The sequence below is a fragment of the Sus scrofa genome, chromosome 7 (genome assembly GCF_054392235.1).
Source record: "Sus scrofa isolate SSC_HxYL_T2T_F1_AM1 chromosome 7, Sscrofa_HxYL_maternal_Yorkshire_Landrace_v2.0, whole genome shotgun sequence".
Classification (NCBI taxonomy): Eukaryota; Metazoa; Chordata; class Mammalia; order Artiodactyla; family Suidae; genus Sus; species Sus scrofa.
The window spans coordinates 19,062,611-19,086,002 of record NC_139389.1 but is presented as its reverse complement, the minus strand read 5'-3'; the positions used below and the strand labels follow the sequence as shown (position 1 = coordinate 19,086,002).

Below are 23,392 nucleotides of genomic sequence, written 5' to 3'. Positions count from 1 at the left end.
CAACTAATTCTAATCTCACCCCTCAGTTTTCAGTCTAGTGGCAGAAGACCAAATTGTACTGAGATGGTGTAATGTATGAGACGTGCAAGGGGCAGGGATGCTGCTGCAGAAGCTGCCTTTACGTTTTCATTTTCCATCCTGCTCTTATCTACTTGAGAGTACTTGGTACCATATTTATGAAGAATTTGTGAATTCTAGTAGAAAACTAATATAAAGACATCTACTGTGGGGCTAGATTAATGTGATATGAGAGTAGAATTGCTGCATTTTACTCTTCCCTTTTCTCTGAAAATGTTAAAATGAAAAGTATAAGTACGTTGTTGAAAAGAAAAGCTCAAAAGGAAACAAAGAAAAAAAATCAAGAAAAATAAACATGAGAGGAAAAGTCTGTGCCCTTTAGGCACATGGTGGATTATGGTCCCAGAAAGGGCTTCTGAACAAGTAAAGACTGAGACTGGTGTGTCCACTGGGTGATGAGAGAACAAACAACAAAGGGAGCCACAGGAACTGTTTTTAGTTAAATGTTTATAAGATTAGAGGTAACATAGAGTCATCTTTCTCTTGTAAATTTTACTGCCTTTGTAACTAAAGAGCTAAACATCTTTGTTTTCATGTGTTTTCCTCCAGGTTGACTCGGACCCTCAAAGACCACCAAAGCCAGAAGTAAAAATCACTAGTCCAGAAGAAAATGATAACAGCGAACAAAACAAGGACAATTTGTCATAGCATAGATGATTTTTTAAAAGAGTGTATATTGATTATAAAGAAAATGAAGAGTTGTGATACTTGAATAATAAGTATATAGGTATTGCTAAACATAATGTGACAATACGGTTGACTACTACCTACTGAATTTTAAAATTAGAGGCCTAATGGGAAAGACTAGATAACTTCGAATAGCTACTAAAAGGCAGTGACTTCTTTTTATGGGATGTGTTTTTAAACGTCATTTAGAAAACTAAATGAGCCCAGTATAGGGGAATGTGAACCAGAAAACATTTAGCCACTTGTCTTTGTAAAGGATGAGAAAGAACAGGATCATTCCTACTATATACTTATAAATTTAGAAGTAAATTATTAGATGGCAGCTTATGCTAACGTGCTTATCTAAGAAGGCAGAGAATTTAAAAAATGATGAAAATAGGAAAGCATGTACTGTCTTTTTAAAGCAATAAATTCGAATAAATTGCAGTTGAATTTCAGAGGTAATTTGGAGATGGCAATAGATGGAACTGTCTCTGTGTCTGGTTGACATTCCTTTCTTTCTTCCCCCTCAGCCACAATGCACCTTAGAAGACTTAAAAGGACAATGCAAGGTATTCATTTTGGAAGGAGGACATACTCAGTGTGTTCCTAATATTGTCATGCTCCTCTCTTAACTGTTTCAGATCTTAATCCTTATGGCTTTCATGACACACACTCAGGAAGCAACAACCAATTATATCACAGCCTGGCTGGATGGTTCAAGTCTTAATCCTTATGGCTTTTATGATACACACTCAGGAAGCAACACCCAATTATATCACTGAGCCTGGCTGGATGGTTGGCAAATTCTGGTATCCTATGGATTTTCACTGATCCAGTCGACTATTACTAATAATTACCATTCTCCTTCACATTATTATATTAGAAGACTTAACATTGGCTATTCCAAGGCTTGAATTCTCTCCAATCAGTTTTTTTTTTTTTTTTTTTAACAAAAGGAATAAGACAGTGTAATAGGAAAAAAGTTGGCTCTGTGAAAAGTTTGTAACTCCTCAGTTTCACTTGCTTTTTGCCTTATTTCTATTAGGGCAGCCTTGTCATATTTCCCCTGCTAGGGATATCAGCAAGTATTTATTTCATGGTCAGTTGTATTTAGACTTTGAAGCAGATTCCTTGCCATATAGTTGTAAGCTCTATGATAGAAATTGTTGAAAAAAGTTTAAAAGTTGTCATAATGAAACCAGTTCCTGATTATAGTTTTGTGGGTTAATTAAATTGACTCAGATTTCCTTGTTAGGTGTGTATGGGGAGAAAACATGATTGTATTAGTTTTATTGAATTCTTAAGAGATGATGCAGTTTTTCCTTAAATATAGAAATATTTTTCTCATATTAAAGAATATTTTTATTAATTATGTAGAAATTATAAATTTGAAATTTTAACTTCTAGTGCTTTCATAGAATTCATTATTAATGATAAGCTTAGAAGATTTTCTTCTCCTCCTAGTTTTGTAACCAATCATTTGTAGTCAAAGTAGTTATATAAAGCACTAAATACTATAGAAAACAGATATATTTTTCCTAGAAGCTATTTTAATATTTTCCACAAATAGGAAGTATATGCAGAGTCTATAATGTAACAGTATTGGAAAGAGATATTGCTGTGAGGTATCTGAGAAGATAATTTGTAAATGGGGTACTGTATTTAATGTAAAGACTAGATTGTGCTTTCTACTAATAGGCTTATTTTTTCAAGTGGAACAATATAAAGCTTTGCAGACTATAAGCAATAGTCGTGTGTTGGATAGAGAAATAGACTACTTGGTTTTTTAAATGTTAAATTCCCATGCTATTACTAGTCCTGGGGTTAATGATTTCAAATAGTTGTAAAAAGAAGGGCTTAAATAGAAGAACTTATAACTAATTATCAAGGTGATTCTTTCCCTTTTCTTTCTTTAATGAAGTTCTCTCTTCTTTAATAAAGGTATTTTAGCTCTTTTTTCCTCCCCATTCTCTTCTTTATCATACTTAAAATTTAGGTTTTTGAGAACTTTTTAAGAGTGATCTTAAAGCGCAGTCTTTATTATTTTTTTGTTATTTCCCCAATACAATTTTTTTTTCTACTGTACAGCATGGTGCCCCAGTTACACATACATGTACACATTCTTTTAAATGAAAAACAAAGCTTGGTATTTTAAGTATACTTCAAGAAGATGATAGGCCACGATAACTGCAGAAAAAAATTTTTAAACGGGGATGTAATACTTGCCTAGTATGTACATATTTTACCACCTGACTACAAGATATAATTGTGACCTAGCCTGAGAGATGAACAAACACTAATCACTTTTAAAAACTTTGCAAATGTACATTACTGAAAAAAAAGAGGAAGAAATACATCATCTAACCAAGGGAGAAATCATTCACGGAGAACTGAAATTGTAAATGTCATGTTGGAGATGACTTTAACACAAATGATGAAAGTTAATTCACCTCCTAAATATAGACATTTGCTTTCTGGGGATGGCAGAGGAGCTCCACAAATTGAGACTCAGCAATAGATTTGGAGCCCATTTGGTGCGAGCAGGCAGAGGAGATCTTAGTTAGGCTTAGGTGTTGTTTATAGAGGGTGTTATGAAAAACTCAGGGAGCTTTTATGTGAGAGCCAATCGTAGAATGCTTTCATCTGTTATTTCTCTGTGATAGATTTTCATAGTTTTAATTTTAATGGAATACCTTTGTTAAATTTAATTTTTTTTTGTTTGTCTCAGTGTTTTATTTCAGGGGTAATCTTTCTTTTTTTAAGATTTTTATTTTTTCTATTTTAGTTGATATACAATGTTCTGTCAGTAACTGGATTTTAACACATGGCTAAGTAACATAGTCTGCTAGTTGAAATGGAACATTAGGAGTTTTGGAAAGCACTTATAGAAGGTTTTAACTAAAGTCTTTATTTTTGTGTAAAGGATACTCGACCTGATTTAGCTTCTGTTAAAATAACATTTGAGCATCCATGGATGTCTAGTTATAAAACACGATACTTTGGCCGTAGGATAAGTTTTTATTCATTATTTTTCTCTATGGCCATAGGATGACTTTTTATTTATTCTGCATCTGACATTAGAAAGCCGGACTCATAGGAAGAGTATGATGCTCCTGTGCCTCCCGTTTTATTCTAAGAGTGCTAATTCCTGCTGTTGTCTGTAAGCACAGACCCATCCTATGTGGCTTAGAGTCAGATCTCTCTGTAGGCTCACACTTGTGAAGCCATACCAATACTAGTTATTCATGTTTAACTCTTCCATCTTATAGCTCATAAACCAGCATCCTTGAAAATTTCACTAAATGACCTGTCTTCTACAGGAAGAAAGGATTAAAGTTAATACACCCACTTACAACTGTGGCCACAGAACAACAGGAAGGCATCTTTATCTTGTTGACTGACTCTCCTCAAGAATTAGCTCTCTCTTTTCACTTCTTACTCACTAAGGAACAAAGGCAAAAATTTTTTAAAAGTAGATTAATTGCTAAGCAGAAAGCATCACATCTGAACTGTTGCCAATCTGAGCTGAAATAGACCACATGGATATACACAGACACACAAACACTCACACAGATGTACTCACACACTTTAAAATGTTGAAAAGCCTTCCTCAGGCACAGCGTTATTAATGGAATAAGGTTCTTTTTGAGCAAAGTAATGGATAAAAATACTTGGAAAGGAAATGCTAAGAAGTGATATATATCATGGTGCTTTAAAATTTGATTCTCCAAGATTTTAAGAGATTTAAACTTCTTCTCAAAATAAAAAAGCTACCAGCATTTTAGTGGAAAATTTATTCTAGGGAGGGTTGATATCTACCTACCTATCCATCTCGTTTTCCTGAAGTAACTACAGATTGCAGTTCTTCAGTTCCCAGCCTTAAGTACCATACACTTTTAGCTGCAGAATGTTTTATACCACACAGGCTCTGTCAAAAGGTCATTATTGCTTGTGAATATGTGTGTGTGTTATTTCCATGAACATAAAGAGAGAACTCTTTTTGGTACCAAGTAGCCAAGTTCACTGCAAATAGAATAAAAGTCTGACTTAGTCCGTTAGTTTATCTAATGTACAAGTTGAGTGCAGAAGCTTTTTAGCTTCCTTGTATGAGTGTAATACCCTGTAATGGAACCATTTCTTTTTTTTTTTTTTTAAAGGTGAGTCTGTTTTTTTAGGGTAATGAGCAATACAGGTCTTCATTATTAAATATCATTTTTGTAAATACTGTAAGATTTTTGCTTTTCAGAAAATATTCAGGTATTTAGATGGGGCTGATTTTTGTTCTTACCATGTGAAATGTGTGTATTTCCTACCACGAAGGCTAAGTGACTTGGACGGAGACTGAATTGTGCCCCCACATGTTGGTGAGGAAGAAAAATATTATTTTTGAACAGGCCTAACATTCTGTAGGATATGGGGAATTAGGGAAGAATTTTTAAATGTCTGGATAACAATAAAGCATTTATAAAATCAGGAGGTAACTACTGGAGCGCCATTGACCTAAGCTGACATCTTGGTTTTAATTTGTGAATGGGACCAAATGAGTTCTCCGTAGATTCATCTGCGTAAATCACATAGTTTAATTGAATGTTTGAGTTATTGTCACAAATGACATATGGAAAGAGGGGTGACTGTAATCAATTTTAGGAGAAGTTTGGAGAAAAGCATTTTCTATTTGTTGGTTTTTTTTTTTTTTTTTGCTTCAGTGTTTTTCTTGTGTCTTAAATCCTTAATATGTACAATGACAATAGGTGATTATTAGTGTCGTAAGTAAAGATAAAGTTGAGCTTTTCATTTTTGTATGATTTATGTTTAGAACTTCTCTTTGTAAGGAAAATTATTTGTGTTTTGATCAAATTATTAGCGTTTAGATTTTTACTTCTGTATCAGCGTTCAATCTAAAATATGTTTACTGTACTTTTTAGCAAATAGGTCTGTGTTTTACATAATTAAAATGTGCTTGGATGATTTATTGTTTGTCTCTGATGTTAATATTTCATATATTAATTGTTCATACAACATTTTTCACAAACACAATAGAAACTTTTGATTTAAACCATGTGGAAATTCAGCACGTTAAATTATATTTCTGTTTCTATTTGGCGTAGATATTAAACTTTATTATGTAAAAAAAATTTTTACAGTTTCATATACATGTTATTCAGTTGATAAAAACTTGAGTTACCTTTTAAAAATCATTCTTTTTTCTTTTATGAAATGGTATTAGAGAATCACAGGTTCAGAATTTTTGTTATCATAAATAAAGATATCTTTAAAATCAAAATAAATTACCCACATCACCTACATTTTGTGTAGATATTGCTATAGGGATAAATTTATAGTCTTACAAAGAGATCGATTAAAATTCTGCTTCAGTTTGTGGGATATTCACTGCCTTCATGCTGTTGAATTAAAGAAGTTTTACCTTTTCTTTTCATGTTTGAGAAACAGAAGCAATTAAGCACAAGCATTTTGCCTTGATATGTGATGAGAAAATATGTGTGATTAGAGTACCGTCACTGAGAATACAGTCACGTACCTCTTGCACAGTTGACTGGTTATCTTTGTTATTCCACAAGCAAACCTGAGCAACAGAGGAGGCATCTAGATTGCCAGAGTCAAATTTCTTTAGACCACATGGCTAATTAGAGACTTCCCACAACCAACACTGACTGTAATTTCTTCAAGGTATTGTAAAATAGCCAGCATGCATTGGCTAGACTGTTCTTATTTTTGAAAATAAATATATGGCTTTTTGCAGGTTTATAAGTGTTTTTTTCTCCCCATAATAGTCCATCAAATCATTGTACAGATCTCTCCAATGCACTTCTCTTTCCCTTTATTGTGAGTTTAATAATAACAAAAATGATTGTAAATTGCAAAAGTATACACACAAAATTTAAAATTTAAGAGACACCCTCCTTGGTTTCAGTGTCTTTGTTCTTTTTGGATATCCAGACAACTCAGCATTGTCGCAGTTCTCTCCTGACTCGGGTGGCTCAATTTTTTGGCTTCTCTTCCTTCTTGAATCCTCTGTCTCCCTGAGCAACCTCATGCACAACCATGATTTCAGCAATTACCTGTGTGCTTGTGATTCCCAAATCTATATCTCCAGGCCAGGCTTCTTCCCCTGGGAGTTCCAGGCCTGGGTACACAACTCTCCGTAGGATTTTCCATAGTTTTCTTAAGCTCAAATGTCCTGTTCTCTTTTAAGAATATATTTCCATTCTTATGTGGCCCATCCTGGTTAATGATGCCTGTTGCCACTCACCTAGAAACCTGGGAGTCATCTTAAATTATTGCCATTCTCTTACTTCATGTCAATCAGTTGTTAAGTTCCTTTGGTTATTTTGTTGTTTATTTGATGCTGAAAAATGTTAGTTTACTGTGTATTAATAGGCATTTTTTAGATATTGATTATTGTCCAGGAGGCTTCCTCGACATTGATTTATATGCTTATCTCATTTTATATACTAAGTTTTGGAATTTTTGTTAAGACTTTGAAGGGCCTCTTTAGCTATTCTTTGTAACCTTTGTTGGTTATATGCTTTACAAATACCTTGAACTTTTTTATAAAGTCTTGTTTTTCACATTTAGGACTTCATCTACCAGGAATTTATTTTTGCATGCCTTGGAGTTGGGATCTAATTTTCTTTCATGTTTTCACATGGATAATGAGCTATCCTAGCACCATTTATTGAACATACTGTCTTTTCCCCATTGATTTGTAGTGGAAACTATACCAAGTCCTCATGTGTTTTCGGGAAATTCTTGGCGCATGATTGGAGGACAATCCTATTATGAACAGAATTATGCCCTTTCACTTTTTTGTGTTGAAGCTCCCAACCCCCAATGTGACTGTATTTGGAGATGGGGCCTTTAAGGAGGCAATTAGGTTAAATGACATCATAAGGATGGGGTTCCTCTCTATAAGAATACTCTTATTCTTATAGGGATGTCTTTATAAAAAGAGGAAGAGACACGGGAGCTCACTGTCTCTGGGCATGCAGAGGAAAAGCTATCTGAGGTCACAGCAAAAAGGTAGCCTTCTGCAAGCCAAGAAGAGAGGCCTAATCAGGAACCACATCTGCCAGCACCTTGATAGTGGACTTCAGTCTCCAGAACTGTGAGAAAATAAACGTCTGTTGTTTAAATCACTCACTCTGTGGTTTTTGTTACGGCAGCTGAGCAGACTAATACAAATCCCTTCTTGCCATGTCCTAAATTATATAATAGGATTTTATTTTATTTTATTTTATTTTTTCAGTCATCCTGTGGCATATGGAGTTCCCAGGCCAGGGATCAGATCTGAGCCACAGATCTGGATCCTTTAACCCACTGTGCCGGGACAGGGATTAAACCTGTCCTGGTGCTGCAGATATGTCACCAGTCCTGGTACACCATAGCAGAAACTCTGAGAAGATGCTAGTTAAGAAGTGGATTTTTAAAAAATAAATTCTGTTTATTTTTTACCCAAAGATAACATTGAGTTTTCATCTTCTGCCAATGAGTACCCTTCCTTAGAAGGGTATTAGAGTAGAGGCTGTCACCGTGGAGAAGCAGATCCAAAGAGGGCTGCCTGGGGTCAAGCTCCTCAGATATCATCTGACACAGATTCTTCACAGATCATGCGGTAATTAGCATTTTCTTTTATAACCAGGATGATTGACAGTAGTGAGATACAATGTAAAACACATCTCGTCAATTATTGAAAGGCGGGGTTCTTCTGTAATAAAAATTAGAAAATAACAAGCGTGTAAAAAACGTTCATGACGATATGCCATATAAAAGGGCATGTGAAACTTCACATTTTATTCCTTCCCTTTTTTGTACCTGATGACCTCCTGACCCACGACTGGAGGTACCCAGCTCTCCTTGTGATAGCATCTTAAGTTATTATATTGGCAGATGAAGGAAGCATTGCTCAGGACAAATGGCCTCTAGAGTGTGGTTTTTCCATAGATTCTCTGGCCTGATGGTCTGCTTCCATTCTGTTTCACTGGAATATCTATGCCAGAACTTCACTTTTTGAATTGTTGTAGCTTTATAAAAAGAAGTGATGTCTGGTTGAATGAATCTCCCTACTCAATTCAAAAATTTGGCTCTTTACTGTTCCGTATTCACCTAGAGGATCAGCTTGTCAGGTTCTGTGAAAATCTCTGTTGAGACTTTTATGAGAACTGCATAGGTCTTTATGACATCGACATATCCAATCTATAAATTTGAAACATCCATTTATCCAGATGTTCAAAAACCTCTTTTCAACCATTTGCATTGTTTTTCCTGTAAAGGTCTTGAACATCTTTTAATATATTTACTCCCAGATATCTTAGAGTTCTGTGGCTAGTGCGAATGGAATAATTTCAGATTGTTTTATAATTTTAATTAATGGTATCTAGGGATGTTATTGATTTCCGTAAATTGATTTTGTATTCAGCACCTTGCTGAGCTCTCTCAGTAGAGGTGGTGTGTAAGTATCTGTAGGATTTTCATGAAGAATATAATATTATCTGCAATAGTAACATTTATTTTTTCTATTACAATCTTTAACATCATCTTTTTTCTTATCCTGTTGAACTAGCTAGAACCTCCACATCCTCAATGGAAGCAGCAAAGGTAGATATTTTCATCTACCCCTGACATTAAGGGAATGCTACCAGTATTTAATATTTACTTATATTTTTAGTAGATACCTTATATCAAGTTTTCCTTCTCTTTTACTCCTAGTTTTCCGATAAGTACTTTATTTGAAAACTCTGAAAGGATAAAATATAAATGAATTTTATAAAACTCTGCATCTATGAAGATTTTCCTTACTTTTCTCCTTTAGTTTTTTAAACATTGTGAATTACATTAATATTTCCTCAATGTTAAACTATTCTTATATTCTTAAGACAAACAGTAATTGGTATTGTGTGTATGCATTTTTATATACATTGGACTTGATTTACTAATATTTAGTTTTTATATGTTTGTGAATGGAATTGTTCTATTTTGATTATTTCTCCTGAGTTTTCCCTGGTTTTAGTATCAAAGTTATAATTCCTTCATAAAATGAGGAGGAAAGCTTTTCCTCTTCTTCCATTCACTGAAAAGTTTATAGGTGTGGATTATCTCTTTCTTGAGGACTTGATTACTTAGAAAACTGTCTCATCCTGGTGTTGTGTTTGGATGTTTAAAGTAGTTTTTAAAAAAATTTGATTTCTTTTAAGGTCATATGTCTATTCAGGTTTTCTGTTTATTGAATCAAATTGGCAACTCATATTTATCCAGAAAATTTTTCATTTCTTTCATGTTGTTAGATTGATTTGCCCAAGTTATTTATAGTATTCTTTTAGAACTTTTAAAAACTCTTGTCTAAATGTAGTCATGGTCTCTCCTTTTTTCATTTCTAGCATGGTTTATATGTATTTTTCTCTTTTTTGTTCAATATTGTCAGATATTTGTTTTTATTAATGGTTTCAAAATACCCAATTCTTTTGAGTCTCTGCACTCTTTTTCTATTTCATTACTGCTCTCTATTCTTGTCACTAATATTTCCTTCCTTCTATTTTGTGTGCTTTCTCTAACTCCCCAAGTTGAAAGCCTTGCTAATATATTTTGGCTTTATTCATTTCTAAAGGCTATATACATTTACCAGTATGTATCACATCAGCAATAACCTCAAGTTTTGATGTAACTAGTTTTTTATTGTCGTTTGGTTCTAAATAGTTTGTGTCATTTTCTCTGTTTTATCATTGACTCATGCGTCTGGTAGGGATGGTGCTGATGCCCCTTCCAGAGGCCATTCCACTTGGCCCAGGCACCCATCCACCAAATGCTAGGCATGGTGGCTTCCTGCAGACATTTTCCTCTGCCAAACAGAGATGCCTGTTCCAGGAGGTTACATTCTCACACTGCAGCTGCTTGACTGACATGGGATGGAAAAAATGTCCACCCTCCTGTCTCCATGTGGGATGAACTCTGCAGTGCAATTTGGGCTCCAGAACTCCCTTAGGATCAGGCTACTTTGTAGCTGAGATTTCTCTCTGCTCTCCTCTCCCCTCTGCCCTCTCCCATCTTTCTTGTTCCTCTTATTCTAAGGACTCTTCCTCAATAAATCATACAGAAATCCCAGTCTCATGGTGGGGACATAACCTAAGGCAGGGTATTAGAGGAGCATGGGCTTTGGAAATAGATCCTTAGGATGGATTTCTGGAGGTGTCCATTCATCAGCCAGACTGCGGTGGGTACCCCATCACTTGGGATAGGTGGGGTTTTGACAATCTGGGGCACATGTAACTTGTGTCACACGAGGACAGTGTACAGGTGGGAGGGGGTGCAGTAAATGGTGCGGTGTCTCTGTGATTTGAGAGCAGTATGGGGAAGTAGTTATCCTAAGCAGGTCTATGGAATGGGGTTGCTCTCACCAAGCACCTTTAAACATTGAAGAAAGAAAATGATAGGTTCTGTTCTATTAATCAAAAATTTAAAGCAGAGTGTGAAATTCAGAGGGCCTCACGGGCAGCATTTAGAACAATTATTTTTTTCCCATTTTTCAAAGGCAGAGCTAAAGACCAAACCTAGGACTTAAGAAATGAAGAACCCAAAGAAGGCTGAATTCTCAGCCTAGGCCAGTTGCCCATGGTAATGTTAGGTTCTCAGTGGGGAAGAACTGGGACCCCAGGACTTGGTGAGGGGCTCTCTTTGGATTCTTTATTTCCCCTGAGACCATTAGACTCTGAGTTAAGGAAACTCTCGGGAGGCTTCACGTTTCCTTTTGTCACTGCCCTAGAGGTTTCATGGTTCTTTTATGTACATTCTTCTGATTTAGGAGTCCCATAATACTGGAGTAGTATACATTTGAGACCCCATGAATGTTGCAAGGCTGAATTTTAATTTTACATGGACTTTTTTCTCCCAGCTATTTCTAGGCATCTATGAGGAAAATGTTCCTAATTCCCCATTTATAAAACTGGCTGTTGTTTAAGGATTCTGTCTAGGTCTGTTTGGCCTGCTATAACAAAATACCACAGACTGGGATAAAACACAGAAATTTATCTCATGTTTCTGGAGGCTGGAAGTCCAAGGTCAAGGTACAGGAATTGTTGGTGCTGGTAGAGGCCCCTTTCTGTATTTGCTGACTGATGATGTCTTTCTGTGTCCTCATGTGATGGGGGGAGGCTCTGTGGGGACTCTTAGAAGGGTACTAGTCACTCTTAGAAGGGTACTAAGCCACCCAAAGACCCCACCCCGAATGCCATCCCTTGAGGCATTAGGTTTTCAATATCTGAGTTTGGAGGATCACAAACATTCAGACCATCGCAGCTCCCATGTGAGCAAGAGGCCTCATTTTCTTTTCCTCCTCTCTGCCTGGTGTGGGCATAGGTCCAGCTTCATCTGTGATGTGTGTGAAAACTATCAAGTGCATGAGCCTCAGGCTTTCTGTCCAGATCTGATACCTCCTGAATTTACCAGAGTAGTGATTGAATATTATTCTTCCAGTTTATCTTGACAGGTAACTATAACATCTTAAGCTTTAACCTAATAGAACATTATTTCTTACACAAAATCAAAGTGTTGGGGATGAGGTGGGGAACTGGGTACCTCACACAGTTATTCAGGGGACCAGGCCAAAAGAGGCAATGATGTATTCACTCATGCGTCCTCAGATTGCTCAGAGTGTTAAGACATCCAGCAACTGGCAAAAGAGGGAGAGGAGGAGAATTATATGGAAGTTTTTTAAAAACCGGGCCTGGGTGAGGCTTATAATTCTTTTTTTTTTTTTTTTTTTTTTTGGCTTTTTGCCTTTTTTCTAGGGTCGCACCTGAGTCATATGGAAGTTCCCAGGCTAGGGGTCGAATTGGAGCTGTAGCTGCCAGCCTACGCCAGAGCCACAGCAACGCAGGATCCGAGCTGCATCTGCGACCTACGCCACAGCTCACGGCAATGGCAGATCCTTACCCCACTGAGTGAGGCCAGGGATCGAACCCACAACCTCATAGTTCCTAGTTGGATTCGTTAACCACTGAGCCATGACAGGAACTCCTTCTTCTTCTTCCTTTTTTTTTTTTTTTTAATTAAAGCGTAGTTGATTTACAATGTTGTACCAATTTCTGCTGTACGCAAAGTGACCCAGTCATACATATATAAACACACATATAAATATTTTTGCCTGCTTACTTTTAACCAGACTCAGTCACATGGCTCAAGTTAGATGAAGGGGATGAGAAAGGTCGACTTAGCTTGGCAAATATGCCTTGAATCTATTCAATGAAAGAGGAGCTCACACCTTTGGAGGATAGTGAGATTTTTTTTCTTTACAGGTTCATAATAGCTATCAGCAGGTTCAGCATACTTCCATCTGGTGGTGGGTAACCAATATTTGTTGAAATAAGTGACATGTATTTAAATAAGTATGATGTAAGATAGAAAGTGCTAAGGAGCACAAGAGAAATAAAGATGAAGGCATTCAGAGGAAGAAAGGCCCATTTCCATTTGAGAAATCAGGAAAAGCTTTCAGGAAGAGATAGCATGTAAATTGAGCTGGGTATAGGAGTAGGATTTGGACATGCCAACTCTGGTTAAGTGTTTGTTTTCAAGACCAATCACAGAGCACAGATTCTATGAGCAGACAAGTAGGAGCTTGGCTTTGTACAAAGTGTTCTAAGCCAGAATACCTCCACTGTAGAGATGCTGGATGTGTCGGGACTTGTCCCCCTCCTGCTGCCTTGTCTGTTCCTTTCCTCTTGGGCCACTTCCACCGTCTCTAGTGCTTAAATGCACAGGCTTCTGTACCAGAGAAACCCAGTTTTGAGTTTTGTCTTTCAACACTTACTGTGTGACTTAGGCAACTTTTTCAACCTCTCCGAACCTCAGGTTGCTTATTTATACAAACGAGAAAATAACAGTATCTACCTTGTTGACCTGGGAGGCCAAAAGAAGGCATGTATGTAATCAGCACAGAGTAAGCTTTCCACAGCTGTTAGATATTAGCGTTATTAGCTTTCTGACTTGTTTTTTTGGCATCTTCTTTTGAAACTCCTGCCAACTTTCCCTGGCTTCTCACTGCCTCTTCATTCTTCACCTTTGAGCCAGAACTGATGCTATATTGGTGCTTTTCCATTATTGGCAAAAACACCCTCCAAAGCTCATATTTTCGGTCTTGTTGCACGTATATTAGCTAGGTTCACAACTGTTATCTATTACGGAAGTTGCTGATTAATTTTCAAGATGCTCATCTTAAGAGGGAGAGGGTGTTGATGGTGTTGCTGGTGTGTGAGTGTGTGTATAGTTGAGAGTAGGGAGTGGATCAAAGCCACACTGCTTGCCATTTTGTCATCTTGGCATTAGTTATGGTAAGCTTTACATTTATCACACAAGCTGTTTACATGTAAAATTCAGAGATTTCATCTTTACCTTAGAACCTTAATTACCGTTGATTCCAATCCATGCAGCCAAGAGGAATGGCCACAGGTGATTTGAATGTATATAGAATATATATTCTTTTTTTTTTTTGTCTTTTTGCTATTTCTTTGGGCCGCTCCCTCGGCATATGGAGGTTCCCAGGCTAGGGGTCAAATCAGAGCTGTAGCCACTGGCCTACGCCAGAGCCACAGCAACGTGGGATCCGAGCCACCTCTGCAACCTACACCACAGCTCACGGCAACGCCAGATCGTTAACCCACTAAGCAAGGGCAGGGACCGAACCCGTAACCTCATGGTTCCTATTCGGATTTGTTAACCACTGCGCCACGACGGGAACTCCAGAATATATATTCTATTATATGAATATGAATGGCCAAAGTGGTGGGCTTCCTATGAAATACTGGTGGGTAACCAGATGCTGTTTAGAATCACATTAGTGTGCAGTATTAAAAATGGCCATTTTCATCATTAATAAAATGTTTATTTTCATTTATTTGTTTTCAATGTGTTTAGTACATGCAAATACAGATATAGATTATAAATATAAATTATGGTGTCGCTATTATGACGCTGCTTAGGATATTAGTTTTCATTGTGTAAGGATTAATTATATGGTTAATCCTTTAAATAAAAGGTTTACTAAGCAACAGAATACAAAGAAACTATATAGGACTAAAAATAACCACATGCATTCACAGTTGGGGCAAATTGTGAATAGTAAGATGCAAAAAGGCCAAAACCCAGCTGCTACTTCTGAGGTGCCAGGAGCAAAAGCAGGGTACTGCATATGACCCCTGCCCACAGGAGTGGGCAGAGCACCTGTGCCACCCCATGAGCTCAACTGACCCATGTGCTGCTCATTTCACCCTATTTAAGGGACCAGTGCACCCTCCCCCCTCTCCCGCCCAGGGCTCTAGGAGCAAGCAAGGGCACCTGTTGCTTGTTGTTGCAGCACGAGTCCCAATAAAGCCCTGCCTGGATTCAGCTGGCCTCTTAACCATTTCTATTGATTCCAGTTTCTAAGGATCCTTAAGACGGTAGCGCCTGCCTGCGTTTGTAGCTCTGTGCCTCCAGGCTGTGCACCCTGACCTCCCTGCTCCTGGACACGTAAGTGACCCCCACACAAGGAGGGCATCACGGGGGTCATCCACCTGCCAGCTGCAGCATAGTCAGGTCCTTCTTTGCGTTTCTGAAAGGCCATCTTCAATTAGAAAATAAAACGTAATAGCGATGATGCTTTGGGCTGTTTGGACGAAGTGGAACTTTGCCCTTCCTCTCTTGGAGGGAAACTTTTAAGTCCATTGAGGTTATTTCAAGGTCCATGTTCATAATATCCATTTTCTGAAGAAAATGTCCTAGGAAGAGTGTCTGGTTACTTGCCACGGAAATTGCATTCCTCTCCTTGGCTGGAGACTAATCCTCAAACTAATTTCCTGTTTAGCATGCAATATTTGAAAGCAGGATATTGTCATATAAACAGGAAGCTCGAGAAGATGGTGGAAGTGCATTCAGAAATTTGGTTGCTAGGGAAATCATTTTTGCCTACTTTAATTTATTAAAATCCCAGACCTTATTTGGTATTTTCTTCCCTCATTCTTCTCTCATCAATAGCCATTATCGAAAAAAGTTTATTAAATATGTATCTCTGCTGACACTGTGAGTGTGCGGTTTGACCCTTGCCCGCTAGCAGTTTGCAACAATCACACAGCAACAAAACTGCAACAACAAAATGATAGTATTAATTGAATACTTAACTATGGATAAACCCTCTTCTAAGCACCTTAGTTGGCTTTTAAAAAAACAATGCAACAGCCCATGTGAGGAAGGTGCTATTCTGGCTTCCATGCCCATGTGTGTGAGAGGTGAATTAAATACTTGGCTCAAAGTCACACAACCAGTGAAAAGAAGTGTCTGGATTCCTCCCTTCCCACTCATACTCTTAATGACTGTTTTACGGCCTCAAATCTAACCAGAAAACACTAGGAGAGGAAGCGCCTATAGACGGTGTAAATGCAGATTTATTACTGTATGCTAGAGTTAAGCACATTTTATGGGATGGGGCTGAGAAAGAAATTTCAGGAATTGTATACTGAAGAGAATTTCTTCTCTCTTCAAATAAAGAGGGGAGCCATTTGCAACTTGATTGAGGGGGAGGCAGCTGAGGCTGGTTTAGAAACAGATACTATCTGATGGGCTAAATGGGAAAAGGGGTGAATTAGCCCCAGTGTGATGAGCTCGGGCAGTTGGTCTTCAGGAAGTAAGGTCAGCAAATCACAGAGACCCAGTTCTCTGGAACCAGATTCCTCAGCCCCCTCGGCCAGCAACCCTCCATAGCCAGGAGAAGCAGGAGAAGATTCTGGCCTGACATGGTCCCACTCTGACACCTCCCCAGCCTTCTTTGTCACCAGAGGCAGGTGAGTTTATCAAGTGCCACCCTTATTTAAGCATTTGATCCTCAGGTTGGAGCAACATGGTCTGGTGATATAAATGCCCACCCAGGAAGTCAGCACAGTCAGATTCTCTTCTTGGTCTTTTCTGGGACAAGTCACTGGCTGGAAATAGCGGTCATTCCAAGCAGCTGAAAGTAACAAGACATTTTAATGAGTTAATAAATCTTTCTCACTGAACTACATGGAAAGACATGAAATGTTACATGTTAGCTCCTCACCAGCCTTAATTAAACTTGATGTTGAAAAGGTCAGTGCCCTGTCTGGTGGGTTCCAAATTACTTCCGACTGGCAGTATGGGTGACTGGAGGCGTGTTGGCAAATGTTCTCACAGGCAAGTGGGAGTCTCGTGCCTTCAGTTGGAGCCTTAACTGGTGCATTTTTTTAAATGAGTCACACCCCTTGCCAGCTCTGTAAAGTCATTGTTCAGAGTTACTTAGCTGCACTAACTCATCCTCAACAGCAACCCTAGTAGACGCGTTCTTATTATCATTCCTGATGGTGGAGGAAACAGGCACAGAGAGTCCTAGTGGTTTGGTCAAAGTTGTGTAGTCTGCAGAGTGATGGGGCCAAGCTTTGATGGGGTCTGACTCCAGAGCCTGTGTCTAGAACCTCCAGAGCCTCTAGGCTCTGCCGCCTCCCTGCATTAGGCGTTGGGCTGTGCTTGCACAGTTAAAAATGCATAAGGCTCCCGTGGGTTTGGGGGCAGTAATGCTGTCTATGAGTTCCAGCAAATGCATTTTAGGATAGATCACAGTGTGTGAGGGAAATAGGATTCTTACCAAGGCTGTCTGGAGAGGTGGAGGTTGTCAGGAGCTTGGGTTTAAGAACAATTCAGCAAAACATGTACTGGGTTTCTACTGGAAGTCAGACATTGTGCTAACAGGGAAAAATACAAGACAAAGTATTGCCCTCAAGGAGCTCACAGATGAGCAGATTTGCTCTGTATTAAGTTTCTGGGAAAACTGAAAAGGCAATCTGGACTGATTTTTTTTTTTGGTGAATTTAGCACTTGAGTTCAGGAAGAGTCTTGCCTTTGTTATTACTTGCAACAGTTTAGACTAAATTCCCATGTAATGGGAACATACATATGTGAAATTTCCAGCCCATTATTGTATGTGATATTTCCTGCCCATTATTGATTGTATGCGCCATTGATGTGCATGCAGAGCTCTATGATAAAGGACGTGTTTAATCTGGGACATTGTGAACAGAGACAAGATGCACCTACTTTCTCATCCCTTCCAGAAGAGTCTGTTTATAGGGACAGAGATCTTTGAGTTGATCTCTGGGTGTGACTGCTAGTTTGGGCTCTTCCTGGCTGCATGTTCTTGGATGAATGACTTCATCTCTCTGAGCCTAGGGTTCCTAGGCTCTATAAAATGATGTTTACATTTCAAGACACAGATTTAATATCATTCCCTCAGGGAGGCCTTCCCAGAAGCTTAATCTAGGATAAGTCCCCTTGTTTAAACAAGATCCCTCGATGCTCCTTTTTTGTAGCATCTAACACAACAGCGTTTTGCTTCCAGTCTACATCAAAGCCAAGTGGCAGGAACTGCTTCTGTCTTATCTTCATTATGTGAGTGAATACAGTCCAACCTTGCCCTGGTTTTCCCCCACCTTTCCCAGAGGCAACCTCTTTTTAATATTTCCTGTTTAAAAATCCTTCTAGTGGCTTCTTCCATAACCCTAAATAATATACCTGTTTATAATATCTTGATTTATTAACGGAGGCAGTAATGATTAATGAAAGATGAGGGTTTAATTTCCTTTCTCTGTATTTCATTTCATCTCTTTCCAATGTCTGTGTTTCATTTTTTTGTTGGGTTATCTTTATAACTGCATATTATCAACTTAGGCCATTATTTCTTTCCAAAAAATATTCAATGGTTACTCTTGCCTTCCCACTAAATTAGGGGAGGATATTAGTATTCCTACCATTATCTCTTCTTGTCTGTCCTTTGTGCTTTTCAGTTTTTCCTGGCTTTACTTTTATTTTAACAGCATCAGACCTATCACACAGGTAGTCTATTTCATAGTTATAATTTAGACTTTTATTTTGTCTATAGTTTTGATTCTGAAAGTTGAAAACAAGTAAAACAGTTTGCCTTATTTTGGCTTTGGACATTAAATTTTTTTCTTTTTGGAGTTTCTATTGCTTTTCATTTGTTCCTGATAAGAGTAAATATCTTCCATAGACTAAAAGTTGCCTTACCATCTGTTGCATAAAATCACAGTCCTTTTACTTTTCCCAGCCTGATTTTTATTGTTTTGTAGGTATTGGTTGTTCTCTCTGGAAGTTTCTCGGATTCTTTTTATCCTAAAATATCACAAAAATGTATCTGCCTCCTTAGCGCAGTAGGCAGCGCATCAGTCTCATAAAATATCACAAAAATGTGCCTGACTTTTTTTTTTAACCATTCACATTGCTGAATCTTCATTAGGCACTTCCAATATGAGGATTTATGCATTCTTAAGAAAAAATTTTCTTCTACTATTTTATTTAAAATTTCTTCTCTTTAACTTTCTATGTTTTTTACCTTTCGTCTCATTTAAGAAAAAATTTAAACGAGAGAGGGAGATTTTACTTTTTGAACACCACCTTCAACTTATGCTTTTATTCATTTGTTATTTTTAAACTCTTTGATGTTCCTTTTCATACTATTCTCATTATCTTACTGATGCAATTTCTTCTTGAAGACTAATTAGATTTTTATAGAGTTCTGTGATTTCTGAAATAGCCTGTGTTTCCCATGAAGTCTATTATTTGCTGCTTCTATGCTCCTTCAAGGTGCTGCTTTCTCCTTGGATGTCTAATGATGCTGATTTTACTTTGATATTTAAGGATGAAGAGTTGGTTGTTTATTCAGGACTGCAGGAGACAACTTACTGTGCAGGAGCAGAACTGGTTGGCTGGAGAGTTTTGCTTTTACATAGAGAAATAGGCAGCTGGTCATTAGGCCAGGCTCTCCCCAGCCCAAATGATAGGTTGAGGAGAGCTTTGCGTGGGGGTACCCAAATCTATATTCTTCTCCAAAAACTTGTTTTTACCCCCACATTTTTATCCTGTGTGTGTGTACACATGCATGTGTACACACACACACACAACTTAGATATGCAAACACTTTGGTGCCCATGTTAATTATCTTTTTTTTTTTTTTTTCTGTAGTGCCAGCACAGTGCCTGGCTCTAAGTAAAAATGCAATAATTGTTTTAAATAACCATATAATAGCACATAGCTTTTATATATTCACTTCTGAGGGTTCACCACTCTTTATGCTCTCTGCACCCAGCAGCTGATAGTCTAGCCTTTTTTTTTTTTTCATGTATAAATGTGTTTAATTTTCTTTCTTAAAAAAATTTATTGGGGTATAGTTGACTTACAATGTTGTATTATTACAGGAAAGTGAATCAGTTATACATACATTCTTTTTCAGATTCTTTTCCCATGTAGGTAATTACAGAATATTGAGTAGATTTCCCTGTGCTGTACAGTAGGTCCTTGTTACTTATCTAATTTCTATATGGTAGTGTGTATACATTAACCCCAGTGTAATTTATCCTTCCCTGCCGTATTTCCCCTTTGGTAACCATAAGTTTGATTTTGAAGTCCCTAAGTGTGTTTCTGTTTTGTAAAATGCTCTTTTATATCACTTTTATTAGATGCCACATATGAGTGGTATCATATGCTATTTGTCTTTGTCTGGCTTACTTCATTTACTATGATATAATCTCTAGGTCCATCCATGTTGCTGAAAATGGCATTATTTCATTACTTTTATGGCTGAGTAATATTACACTGCATATATGTATTACATCTTCTTTTATCCATTCCTCTGTTGACGGACGTTTAGGTTATTACTTGGCGTGGCTATTGCAAATAGTGCTGCAATGAATAGTGGAGTGCTTGTATCTTTTCAAATTACAATTTTCTCTGGATATATGCTCAGGAGTAAAGTTGCTTGGTCATACGGTAGTTCTATTCAGTTTTGTTTTGTTTTGTTTTTTAGGTCTTTTGTATTTTGGGGACCGCACCCATGGCATATGGAGGTTCCCAGGCTAGGGGTTGAATCGGAGCTGTAGCCACCGGCCTACACCACAGCCACACTAATGCCAGATCCAAGCTGCGTCTGCGACCTACACCACAGCTCATGGCAATGCCGGATCCTTAACCCACTGAGCAAGGCCAGGGATCAAACCTGCAACCTCATGGTTCCTAGTTGGATTCGTTTCCACTGTGCCACGACGGGGACTCTTCTATTCAGTTTTTTGAGGAGGTTCCATACTTTTTTCCATACTGGTTGTACCAATTTACATTCCAACCAACAGAATAGGAGGGTTCCCTTTTCTTTATTGTTTGTAGACTTTTTTAGGTCTTTTGGTCATTTTTTCATTGGTTGTTTTTTTGATGTAAAGCTGGATAAAATGATTTATATTTTGGAGATTAATCCCTTGTTGGTATCTTCATCTGAAAAGATATTCTTCCCTTCTGTGGGTTGTCTTGTTGCTTAATAGGGTTTCCTTTCCCATGAAAAAACGTTTAATTCGGTCCCATTTATTTTTGTTTTTATTTTTATTACTCTAGGAGGTGGATCAGAAAAGATATTGTTGTGGTTGATATCAAAGAGTTTTCTGCCTACTTTTTCCTCTAGAAATTTTATAGTATCTGGCCTTACATTTCGGTCTTTAATCCATTTTGAGTTCATTTTTGTGTATAGTGTTAGAGAATGTTCTAATTTCATTCTTTTACATGTAACTGTCCAGTTCACCCAGCACCACTTAATTGAAGAGACTCTTTTAATGGAAGAAACAGTTATGTAAACAAATTGCTGTGATAGAAGTGAGGTAGAATGTGTTTGTACAAAATGCTGGCACTTGAGGAAGAGACATTACGGGGAGAGAGAGAGAACGGGGGGCGGGGGAGAGAGCAAGCGAGCAAGGAAATGCTGCAGAGAGACAGTGACATTTCTAGAGGTGTAAGAGCATGTTGGCTGAAAGTGCAGCCTGCAGCCTCTGGAGCCAGGCTGCTTAGATTTGAATCCCGCCTCTGTCACTTACTAGTTTTCCTTGGTCAAGTTATCCTCCCTTTGGGCACATGATAATAGCCACAACCTCACAGGGGTTTTGCGAGAATTAGATGAATTACTATAAACAAAATGCTTCAACAGGTTCTGTACATATTAGTTCTTATTCTTATCATGATTGCTTCTTGATACATCCTTGAAGGAAGAGTTCAGCAGCCAGAGAATGGGCAGACAGTCAGAGCGGGTAAAACAAGCATGGTGAGTGAAGGCACGGTGGCATGAAAGTGTGGGCACATTTAGAGAGGAGAGCAGTGGAGTACAGCGAGCATGCAGGGTCCTGGGGTGTGCGCCAGAATAAAGCTGGGAAGGAGCAAGACCAGATCACAGGAGGCCTTGGAAGAGTACGGAGTTGCTGCTTACACAATCTCTTGTCATCAGTTTTACATACTAAGCAAGACAAAGACTCTGTAACCTAGAGAAAATTGGAAACTTCTAGGGACTCCATTTGATAGATGGACAAATGGAGAACACTGGGAATTTATCAAAATGTCTCCCTGAAGAAGACAACGTGGTCACAGGATAGAAAAGAAGTGAATGAACATTCATAGCTGGGGGTAGAGGTTAGGTGGTCCTTTGTACAAGGGGTTCACTTGTAGGTAAATTTGAATTATGGAATTTGGCCCAAGATGTGGAAGGTTAGAAAGGCAGATTTGGGGCAAGACATGAGGATAAGCTTTCTAACTGTCTAGAGCCATCATAAGATGTAGCAGCTTGCCCAAGGGAAGAGGGCTTCAGTTACCGGAAGGAGCCAAGCAAAGGGAGCTTGCTAGATCCATGCTGACGTGTGGTGGGGGTGGGGTTTTCTGCCTGGGTTGGTCCTGCATCACGTAAGGTTTCTACTAGCTCCACGTGCCTCTGTTTACATGCTCTCTAGGCCAGAACTCATTTCCAGATTTCGCCCGTTGCAATCTCACCAACTTCTGTCCCACCTCTCTCCCAGCTCTAGGGATGTGGTTTTACTTTGCTTCCTAAATTTTGGTACTGACAGATTGGTTCAGTGGCAGCAAGCAGGCTGAGACCAAGGCTCTAGGACTGTTGGGTTTGCCATAACCTGATGTCTGCTCAGACTGGCCTGAACATGGCTTTGTAACGTCTGCTGCTTCCCACCCTCTGAGTACATGTGGCCAAAGCTGTATTTCCTAATACCATTCAGCCCATTCAGCTTTCCTGTTATCCCTAAATTCGTGCTCTGCAGGCTGGGAGGGAGGGGCCTTCTAAGTACCTATCTCCACAAAATTTGGGCAGCTCTAGGAAGACTGGGCACGCTGAATGGTCGAATCGCTCTTTCAGAATCAACTCCTACTTCATTCATCTTGCCCTTTGAGGTCTCTGAGGAACAGAACTGCTTTTTTTTTTTTTTTCTTCTTATTTTTTAATGACTGTTTTCATGCCTGGACCTAAAAATTCCCAAGCCCTACAGTCATTATTTTCCATTCTGGAGGTCTTTAAATGTCAAGTCTCATCCTCAAAGTTTCCTTGGAACACAACACAGACGCCAACATGGTGTTGCCTTGAACAGGTGCTTGGGGGCTTGAATAAGGCTTCAAAGAACAAAAGTAAAATGGCATTTCCACAGGAAGGTAAGAACTCGAGGAAACTAGAACAATTCCACCCAAACCTGGCCAACAATCCTTGTTAAGGATGCCAATGTGCCCGAGTTTTATGCCAGATGATGCAAAACAAAGCCTGTGCACAAAAGCACTA

At 38.4% G+C, this 23,392-nt stretch overlaps 1 protein-coding gene across 4 annotated transcripts in view; it reads left to right on the top strand.

Moving 5' to 3' along the window:
• The window catches only part of DCDC2 (doublecortin domain containing 2), a 183,591-nt gene extending 177,872 nt beyond the window's left edge, over positions 1-5,719 (top strand). For all 4 annotated transcript variants that reach the window (XM_013977473.3, XM_084967569.1, XM_084967571.1 and 1 more), the window contains one exon: positions 628-5,719. In XM_013977473.3, the coding sequence (XP_013832927.3) occupies positions 628-726 (99 nt within the window). In that variant the 3' untranslated portion in view covers positions 727-5,719. The remainder of the gene's footprint in view (positions 1-627) is intronic.
• Positions 5,720-23,392: the final 17,673 nt, after the last annotated feature.